The 10,315-nt window shown below is 54.3% G+C and overlaps 1 protein-coding gene across 1 annotated transcript; it reads left to right on the forward strand.

Moving 5' to 3' along the window:
• Positions 1-8: 8 nt before the first annotated feature.
• On the forward strand, positions 9-10,309 carry LOC100549486 (double C2-like domain-containing protein beta; the record flags this gene model as incomplete). The annotated part of the gene is made up of 8 exons (XM_019621859.1): positions 9-401; positions 1,998-2,072; positions 3,085-3,194; positions 7,111-7,237; positions 7,383-7,540; positions 8,102-8,183; positions 8,340-8,436; positions 9,246-10,309. Coding segments are annotated over 8 exons (1,179 nt in total), but the record flags the coding sequence as incomplete, so codon positions are not given.
• Positions 10,310-10,315: the final 6 nt, after the last annotated feature.

Here is a 10,315-nt window from a genome sequence, read left to right on the forward strand (position 1 = left end):
TTTTTTCTTCACATTGCAAAGCAGAACATCCAACAGAGGTCCTGACTGTGCCTCTGAATGCATGGAGCTTTGAGGCACTGCTCAGCTCCTGGCCTTCACCCAGCCTTGGGGCCTGGAGGGACCCCTCCCCACGATGTTGGGAAGGGCTGGGACTGCTGGACCAGGATCCCCTTCCATGCCCTGAGTTTCCCTCTGTGCACTCAGGAGCTGACCCTGCACACGGCATCGCCTTGCTCACGGTGCGGGACACCCCCCACCACGCTGACATTCAGGCGTTGCAGTCCTGTTCATTTCCATTCTGCTCTCATTCTCCCATTTTTCTCTTTTATTTACATCGCCATCTGCTCGCTCTCATTTCATCTCTCGCCTGGGGAAAGCTGCCAAAACTTGACTACAAAAAGGTAAGGGCCAGGACCCTGGCGGGCGGCGCGGGGCCGGAGCTGCAGAGCTGTAGGGTGGTGCTGGGACACGCATTGCCCTGGGCTGGGCTGGGCTGTGCTGCTCCATCATTTGTCTTCCTTCTTTAGACCACCGCCCCCCAGACAGCCCTCTCTTTTCCTTTTGTTCCTCCTGCTTCTCTAGTTTAATTCCCAGCAGTTTCACATCAGCTGGTGTTCCTTCTGAATCCCGTTATTGCAGTGGAGGGGGTTCGTGGGTTCTTGAAGGCACCAACCTGGGTTAAACCCAACCAGCTGTGGCCCAATGCCCCTTTTCTGCTCTGCAGCCATCAACTGCTGTGCTGAGCAGGAGCTCAGGGCTCATCCTTCCAGGGGTCGCCCTGATGGGTCTCTTTGTGCCTCAGTTCCCCTAACAGGGCACAGGGATACCTGCCTTGCCACTAAATCCTATTGATAATCCCTCGGCTCTCTCAGAGCAGTTTTATGGCCTTCCGCGCAGTGAGGATGATGGCATTGTCACTCCTGGGGTCCTCATATTACTGCCAACCTCTCAAGGAGCTGGATGTGGCATTGGGACCCATTTTGCAGGCTCCATCCTCCATAGCACATCTGTTAAAAAAGCCTTTAATAGCCTTCTCAGAAGGTAATTTAATTGAACTGAATGGATGGGTGAATTACGGAGCTGCCTCTCTCTCTCCATCCATTTTCATGGGAATTTGCTTGCTCGCTTTATGATTTCATTTGCCATGCAGCATCCGGGCAGTGGGGCACGGAGCCTGCGAGCAGCACCCGCTTCTCTCTGCAGTGAATGAGCACTGAGCCCCAAATTAGGTGCTGAGCCCCAAATCAAGCGCTGAACCCGTGTTGGGGCCATCCCTGTGTGCCTCAGTGCCCCTGCAGCTCCGTTCTCCCTGTGCTCCCATGGCAGTGCTGGGGAGGTGATGCGAGCTGCGGTGCTGTCGAGGCAGAGCCATGCAGCCTACATTCACTGCTGATATTTTTATCCTGCTGGCTCTGGGTGAAAAGCCAAATCCTCTTTGCTGGGCACCATTTGGCCGCAGGGCAGAGCCCTCCCCGAGGTCAGCACATGGTCCCTGAGGCTCCAGGCTCGACAAGTTGTGGATGGAGCCCAGCTGGGGCTGGAAGTGCTGTCCCATGCACATGGAGCATGCGGCCATTTACCCATCTCCTCACTCTTATCCATCTTAAAGCAGCCCCTGCTTATGCTCTCATCCCACCCTGCCGTAGGGGCACAGTTCTGCCAGCTGCAGCCATGGAACAGTCCTGCAAGGCTCCCACACAGCCTGGGGGCATTTCTAGGGCTGCGATTCCCACCTGGGAACAGAAGCTCTGTTTGTTATGCTCCTGCATTGCTTCCCTTCACTGTGGAATTGACTTTGTGCAGGTTTGGGGCATCGCCCTGCCATCGCTTTCAGCTCCATGGTTGCTTGGAAGCCACACACAAAACCCATCACCAATTGGCACTGTGACCGTGCCATGGCTGTGCCACTCCGCTGAGGGCAGCGAGCAGCAGCACAGCCACAAACAGGATTGGGGATTGTTAGCTGCTCTAACCCTGCTCATCGCTCTCTCCCCCAGGGCCTGAAGCCAATGGATCACAACGGTTTGGCCGACCCCTATGTCAAGCTGCACTTGCTTCCCGGGGCCAGCAAGGTGAGATGCACTCACTTCTCCCTCCCTCCCCATCACTTTCCCCGCTGGAGCAGTGAGGGTTTCCCCGCTGGGAGCTGGGAGCAAACCGGCTCTGCTTTGCTTTGGTTTTGTCTTTCTTTTGCATGTTGAGCCCCTCCGATCGTAATAACGCGTGGTATCACTCGTAAGGGAAATATTTCCATCTCCTGAAGTTCAGTGCTTGCTGGAGAGAAGAGTAATTAAAGATATTGATGTGTAGTGAGAGCGCGGTGTAACTGATGGGGATGCGGAATTTAAATGCTAAATGTATGTGTGATGAATATTAATTACGCTCTCAGTTTACCACCAAAGGAAAGACCTTTTGGGGGGAGGTGTGTTTACTCGTTATGGTTCAGCCGAATTAATTCATAACGTTCAGGGCAGCAGAGGGAGTTTTTAACCACATTCTGAGTTCCGTGGGAAATAGGAGAGCTGTCAGCGCTTCCATTGCGCACCGCTCCCCTTCTTGTAGGCACACAGCTTAGGGGGGCTGGGCAGCACTGGGGCCATGCAGAGGGGAGAAGGCACACACACCAGGGCTGAGTATCACCCCTCCACTCCAGGGTGAAGGCTCAGGGTCTGTTTTCCTCTCCCCCGCCCCCAAAGTGGGGGTCCCACGCTCGCGGCTGCGCCTGCAGAGCTGCAGTGCTGGGAAGTGTTCCCCCCGCTAACAGAACGCATTAGAAGGAAGTTATTTACAGTTCTTATTTTGAGTCAGCCAGGGTTGGGAGCTGTGCTGGAAGCGGGAATGCAAAGTACCAGCCAGAACTGCAAATTGGTCGTTTTTAATGAACCTGAAAAGACGTGGTATTTTTTTTTCCCACCCCCCCCTCTCGCTCCTGCTGTATAAATGCAATCCCTGCTCTCGCTGCCTCTGCCAAGACTCTGCTGCCTGGGCACCAGCAGGGGGGATGCAGGGCTGGGTGCTTTGGGAGAGGATGGGGGGCTCCCCGTGGGGCTGCCCGGCTCCCACTCACCTCCATCGCTTTTCCAGGCAAATAAGCTGCGGACCAAAACGCTGCGCAACACTCTGAACCCCACCTGGAATGAGACCCTCACCTACTACGGCATCACCGACGAGGACATGATCCGCAAAACGCTGCGGTAGGGCCTTGGGGACCCCCGGCACCTCTCCCTGCACCACCCATCATTCCCCTTTGGAGACATGGGTTCCTCCTGTCCCAGCTTTTGGGATGGAGCAGTGAACTGTTGCGATAAGAGACGTGTGTTCGGGCGTATTTCTCATCATCTCTGGTTGAGGTTTGGTCCCTGTGTGCTCAGCATCACACGGCATCACAGTGCTGGGAGAGCATCCCATGCAGGCTGGGAGATGGGGATCCACGTGCAGGCAGGCTGTCGTATCCTGGCCCCATCACATCGTGGATCCACCCCGCAGCCAGAACCCGGCCCTGCTGCTCCAAAGCTGCCCCTGGAGCTGATGGTTTCCCCCGTGCCCGCAGCGCAGCCCTGCTGGGGGAGCAGAGCCCACCTGTTGTCACAGTGTGTGTGCAGATGAGGAATTCAGCACCGTGGGTTATTATTTCACATGGAAAATATTAGTCATACTGAAAGCGCCGCAGGCTCGCCGGGCTGGAAAGCCTCTGGTTTATTATTATTAGCGGTGGGGATTTTTTTTTTTCCACTGCAGGCTTTGAAGTTTGCAGCCTCTCAAGCGTGGAAATCAGTTTGGGGGAGATGTTTGCTGAGATATGTGCTGAAATGCAGCAGGGAGCCCAACGCCCCAAACCACACTTTGCACTGCTGGTACCCTGCACGGCTGATGCAGGGATGCTGTGCCCGGTGCTGTGGTGTCCCTTCCTGCAGGCTCCTGTGGTCACAGCTCCTCCCTGGGATGGGTTTTGTGCCAGGAGAACAGAGAGAAGCAGTGGAGCTTTTGCTTTTCCTGGAAGTGGCTCTGGAGAAGAGCAGCATTAGGGTAGAAGAAGCATCCTGGCTAGGGCTGCTGCACTGCATGGGCTGCTCCTCTGCTGATACAAAGCTTTGGGCTCCCATGGCTCCGTTCTTAATCTTGCATGAAGGAGCCAGCATTCAAAATTTGACTGCTTTTCATTTCCCCAAGAGCCGTTTCCCATCCTCCTCTTTCTTCTTCTCCACCTTCACAGCAGAAGGTATTGGTGAAGGAGATTTTCTTTATCCTGAGGCACGCTCAGATGAGATGCAGCTCCTTACAAATGAGGTAGAAAGTGCAGCTTTTGGTGTAACTCCTCTCTCAGATTGCCTGCTTTTTGGGGGAGGGGATGTTTGGTCGGGCAGAAGGTGCACATTGCATCTCCCAATGGATATGGAGGCAGATGTGTCTGGGTGGCAGCTCTGATGGGATGGGGCTGAGGGGTTCTGGGCACTTGGTGCTGGGCTGCAGAGGGGCAGAGCTGTGATTGTGGAATCCCTTCCACGGAAAAACAACAGCGTGGATCAAAGCACCGCAGTCTTTGCCTCCAAGCTGCCCAGGGAGCACGGGGCTTCAGGGCTGCAAAAGGACTCTCAGTGTTCCCTGCCCAGCTGGGCTGCTCCTGGCTGGGAACCCAGCACCAAACGTGGCCCTGTGGGGCAGCAGTGATTGATATACAAGTGATGAGCAAGCAGCATTTTGTTAATGAAGCAGTCCCCTCAAGCTCCCCCATCCTTCGGGTTTCAGGAAATGCAGCAGGTGGGAGGATCTTGAAGGGTCTCATCCATTCATCAAGCGAAGTCCCCGCGTCCAGTCCCAGCCCGAGCAGCAGGGCTGTCTGCTTTATGGGGCTGGGGGGTATGCAGGGGGCATGGGAAACCAACAGGGACATGAATGTGGGCAGAATTCGATCACCTACATTTAAATAATCCTGTGTAATAGGCAGTAAATAGATCACATTGGTAATAAATACCAGAGCTGGCCGGGGACAGGATCTGATTATTCATATCTAGATATATTGGCAGAGCGATGCATTATTCATGTGCTACTCAGCGTGCCCGCGAATGCCAGGAATTCTTTGTTTAATCATGTGTTTGACAAACACCATGACTCATTACATATATTATTCAGAAAATAGTATTTGATCGGGTCCGAAAGGCACAGCACAGCTCCCTGGGCCGTGGGGTCCCAGGCTGCTCTGTGCTGGAGCCGTGTGGGCATTGCACTGCTGTGCTTTGTGCGCTCAGATGCAGAGCTTTTGGGATGGAGCCCAGCAATGAAACCTCACTTTGTTCCAGGGAGAGCTGGGCAGTCCCAGGCCGCTGTCTCTTCCCGTGTTCTTTATGACATGTAAGCATCATCCACGTCCTGCACATCCGCTGAGAGCTATCCAAGTTGCTATAGGGACCGCACGGGATCTTAGAGACAGGCGCAGCATCTCCGGCATCCGCTGCCTGCTCTGTGCATGCAGAAAAGGGTGGGGAGCCCCAGATGAGTTCCTCACTGACCTCATCCTCCTCTTTCTGCACCAGCAATAAGGCCGGAGCCGCTCCTTATGCGGGCTGACGCCGTGAGTCAGCAGTGGGGCGGCCGGAGCTGCAGTGAGTCAGGGCCGGAGCAGTGGGAGGGCAGCGAGTGGGGATGCTCGTGGGCATCCAATACCCCATCACAGTGCTCCCACAGCCCAGAACCCCCGCTGGAAGGTGTCAGAGCATGAGGAAGCGAGTTGTGTTGAAGGGAGAGGCGTGAGGGGGTGATGTTCCCGTTCGAGGGCTCACGCAGGGAGCGAGGGAGGCTGCTGGATTCTCTGTTTGTCATAGAGCTGATTTTCTAACCCAGGGCATATGAATTCCATCACAACGATTCCTTGTAATAAAATTCAAGCTGGTGTAATTGCATTACGCCCATTTCCAAGGGCAGGGCTGGGTTCGGAGCTGCACTCATCTGACTCACATTTCGGCACTGACGGGGCACCGCCAGCCCAACGTGGTTCAATAGAGAAGAACCAGGGCTGGGGCTGGCAGAGCAGCAGGCTGCCTTGGCTCCTCTGGGTGCTTTGGGGAGGCAGCCAGGAGAGTGTGGGGCAGGGGAACGTGTTACTCACATTGTCAGAAGGTAAAATCTGCATTGGCCTGGTGTAAGAGCAGAGCTGGCTCTGCGCTCAGTGCTCCCTCCCCACACGCACAGGTGATTGCCTCTTGTATGGAGTTACTGCTGCTCCTCTGCTGGTTTGGGTCTTTGAAAGAAAAAGAGTGGGAAGTAGAATAAAAAATAGTGAGCCTGCATTTCGGATTCTCTTTGAGAATTTGGCTGTTTGGTGGGGTGTTTTTCTCCGGGAGTATCTATAGTAACGCTGCATTTGGTGATGGTTTTCTGGAGAGTGCTTTCCCCATGGCGAAAACCCTTGGCCTTTTTTCCCAACCCCTCTCCTCTGCCCGCTCCCCTGGCCTGGTGCTCCCCGTGCAGCACTGCTGAGCCATCCCTCACAGCACCTCTCCAGGTCCTTGTCCTCTGGTGGTCAAACTGCCAGTGGATGAACCGCCCATCCATAGTGAAACCACCCATGGATAAACAGCCCAAACATAAACCTTCCATGGAGAAACCATCCGTGGATAAATCATCCCTGAAGAAACCAACCATGGAGAACCCACTCATGGATAAACCACCAACAGAGAGATTCTCCACCCATGGATAAAACTCCCATGAAGAGATCACCTACCCGTGGATAAAACCATCCATGGAGAGATCCTCCACCCATGGGTAAACCACAGTGTGCCATTTGTTCCACTGACATGGGATTGAAGGGCACTATTTATCTGTAATTGAGTTTCCCTCTCCCAAATAGATCCCATTTACCAAAAACTGCTAAGGTGGAGAGCAGTCCTGCTGGCAGAAGAGAGATGGGCAGCAAGGGAAATGTCTGACAGAGAGGGAAATGGGCAGTGAAAGGATGGGAAGCTTGTAGGAACATCTAAAAAAGGGGTGAAGGAGAGGCTGGAAGACAAGGGAAACGTTGGTGGGAGAGGAGGCAGAGGGACCCCCGGTGATGTCCCCAGCAGCAGGGACACAGAGATAGCTGTGCCCTGCTCATGCTGCACTGTGTCCTCCCAGGATTTCTGTCTGCGACGAGGACAAGTTCCGCCACAACGAGTTCATCGGGGAGACGCGGATCCCACTGAAGAAGCTGAAGCCCAACCAGACCAAAAACTTCAGCATCTGCCTGGAGAAGCAGCTGCCGGTGAGTGGGAGGGGTCACAGCCGTGTCCCCGTGGGGCTGCGTGACACGGAAAGCGCATTGCAAACAGCACTGGGGCTGGTTTTGAACCCGGTGCATGCTCATGGAGCAGGCCAGCAACCCCAGACTGGGCACTTTCCCTCCCCAGATAGACAAAACAGAGGACAAGTCGCTGGAGGAGCGCGGCCGGATCCTCATCTCCCTCAAGTACAGCTCGCAGAAGCAGGGCCTGCTGGTGGGCATCATCCGCTGCGCCCACCTGGCTGCCATGGATGCCAATGGATACTCCGACCCCTATGTCAAGACGTGAGTGATGCTGGCAGTGCACCCCACCCCGCCCCTCCCCGAAATGAAAATTAAGCAATCTCATGAAGGGATGTAACTCACACCCATCCCTCACCCCTTGTCCCTGTCCCCCGTACTCTGGCCCAAAATTCAGCACTCATAGGGATGGTGTTTGTTGGGATGATGCTACCGAGATAAAATGCAGGCTGTGGGAGTTCAGTGGTGGAGTTTGTTGGCAGAATGCTTCCAGATTCTTTAATTGCTGTTCAGGACTGGAGACATTTATATAAAAACCCACCCCTTCTTTTCTGAATGCTCATAGGAACAGCTCAATCCCTAAAGCAAAAGAATGAGTCCTCATTTTTCGTGGTATTTTGGACGTAGATCGTGTCCGCAGGGCTGGCAGCTGAGCAGACAGACAAGCGATATTTCTTGGTGCAAACCCTAATTTTTAATGATGAGCAAAAGCTGGAAAGTGGTGCTAGCATGGGAACAGAGCCGGGGCACAGCAATGGGGAGGATGCTCCTGCTGCCTGCTGGCCCTGCGGCTGCGCGCTGATGTGGTGAGCCGTTTCCTTGCAGTTATTTGAAGCCAGATGAGGACAAGAAGTCAAAGCATAAGACGGCAGTGAAGAAGAAGACGCTGAACCCTGAATTTAACGAGGTGGGTCTGTGGTCCTCACCCACTGGGCTTTTCTCAGTGCTGTGAGTGAAAAGGAAAAATAAACCAACTTGGTCACTGTGGGAAGGGATGGAGGTGAGCTCCGTGGGCACTGGGCTCTGTGTGGGTTCAGACTGAGCACTCGTGGTCTCCCTGCAGGAGTTCTGCTATGAGATAAAGCATGGCGACCTGGCCAAAAAGACCTTGGAAGTCACCGTGTGGGACTACGACATCGGGAAATCAAATGACTTCATAGGTGAGTGGGGCCCCTCGGAGCACCAAATGTCTTACAGCTGTTGTGGAGAACAAACATTCCTTGCTTTTCTCTTCTTTCCCAATTTCTCCCCTGGCTTTTCTCCCAGTGGAGAAGCTGTCCCATCTCTGCCCCCTCACTCAATACCTCCCTTTTCCTTCTCTTTGTGCTCCTGCTGCCCCTGCTGTGTTCCTCTCCACTTTACCCCCCTTCCACCTCCCGTCCTGCCTCACCACCGTCCCTCTGTCCCAGCTGCTTCTTTCGTTCTTCACTTCTTCCTCTTCCCTTTCTCCATCTGAGGTTTCTCTCTTTTTCCCACTACCTTTTCTCTTCTCACGCTCATGTTTTTTAATCTCCATCTCATATGCCTACTCCTTTTTCACCTGCTGCCCTTCTCCATCCTCCTGCTTTGTGCTCCATCCCTACGTGCCTTCCTGCTGCTTTTCTGCTCTGCTTTCCTCCTCTTGTGCACCTGAGCCTCCTCTCCCCAACCCAAGCAGACAACAGCAGCTCATCCCCCATTCCTCATTTCCAGATTATTTTTCCTGGGGAAAAAAAAATAAAAAATAAAAAATCCAATTGAACAGGGAGGTTTCATTTGTCTCTGTTGGATGTCTGGGCTTCAAAGTACCACCGAAGCGATGCTGTTAGCAGCTGCGGTGCTGTGTTGCTAACAGGAGCCCGATAGCTCTGCTGCCACAACTGCAAATGGGACCTGCGAGCGGGGGCCTTGGGAAGGGCTGGCACGGCTGCGTCCTGCTGTGCCCCAACGTGCCCTGTTGCACAGCCACCTCTTCTCTCTGTCTCTCAAGGTGGAGTCGTGCTGGGGATCAACGCCAAAGGCGAGCGGCTGAAGCACTGGTTTGACTGCCTGAAGAACAAGGACAAGAAAATCGAGCGCTGGCACACGCTGACAAACGAGCTGCCGGGGGCCGTCCTCAGCGACTGAGCACCCCGCACTGCTGGGGCTCACAGGGCTGCAGGGCACAGCTCTGTGCCGGAGAGGGGAGCGCTTCCCAGGGAGCAAGGCAGAGGCCTCGTGCTCTGCTCGATGGGTCCCATCCCCTGCAGCTTTTCCTGTGCACCTTACACACACCCGCAGGCATGCACATACGTGCACACACACACACACACACACACGTGCACAACCACGTGCTTGCACACGCGTGCACACACACACTCAGCACACACCTGCATGCACACAGGTCCGACTCCTCTCCCAAACTCGTCGCTGTACTGACTTACCTTCTCGCTGCCTTGCAATTCAGTGGCAAAAATGAATGCATCAGTCTTCGTTTGTGTATCTACTACGAGCAAAAGGCGTCACTAAAACGTGGGACTATTTTTCTGAGGCCGCCGTGCCCCGTTCCTGGTGGTTTGTCAGTCTTTGTGGTCTGGGCCTAAACAGTCTTATACGCATTTAAAGCTCCTCCGTCGGAATGACTGGGTTCTCTGGTAACATGGGAGGCTGTTGGCTTCTCTTCCAGACTATTTGTGCTCACCCTCTCTGACAATGCAGCTCGGCCTCCCTGGGATCTGCCACGAGGAATAAAGCAGGAACGGCTCCTGCTCCCTCCTGCTCTCCCTGCAAACCCTTCCCCAGAGCCTCCCAGCACACAGAACCCAATGAGGCACCGGCGGGTGAGAACTCTGCCAAATGCTGCACCTTGCCAGGAATATCAGAAGCCTTTAAACCTCAGTTCCTTCGGAGGATCTGCTGTCCCGTCCGGTCTCGATCTCTTCCCTACAGCTTCAGATCCGTGTAGCCGTGTGCGCGTGGGTGTCGACGACTTCCTTTCTGAAAGCAATCAGATCTCTGGAAACCTCTGTTGACTTTTCCAAGTTCCGATGGCGTTACACCATGTTTGATATTGGGGTCGGA

Source organism: Meleagris gallopavo, chromosome 21, assembly GCF_000146605.3.
Source record: "Meleagris gallopavo isolate NT-WF06-2002-E0010 breed Aviagen turkey brand Nicholas breeding stock chromosome 21, Turkey_5.1, whole genome shotgun sequence".
Lineage (NCBI taxonomy): Eukaryota > Metazoa > Chordata > Aves > Galliformes > Phasianidae > Meleagris > Meleagris gallopavo.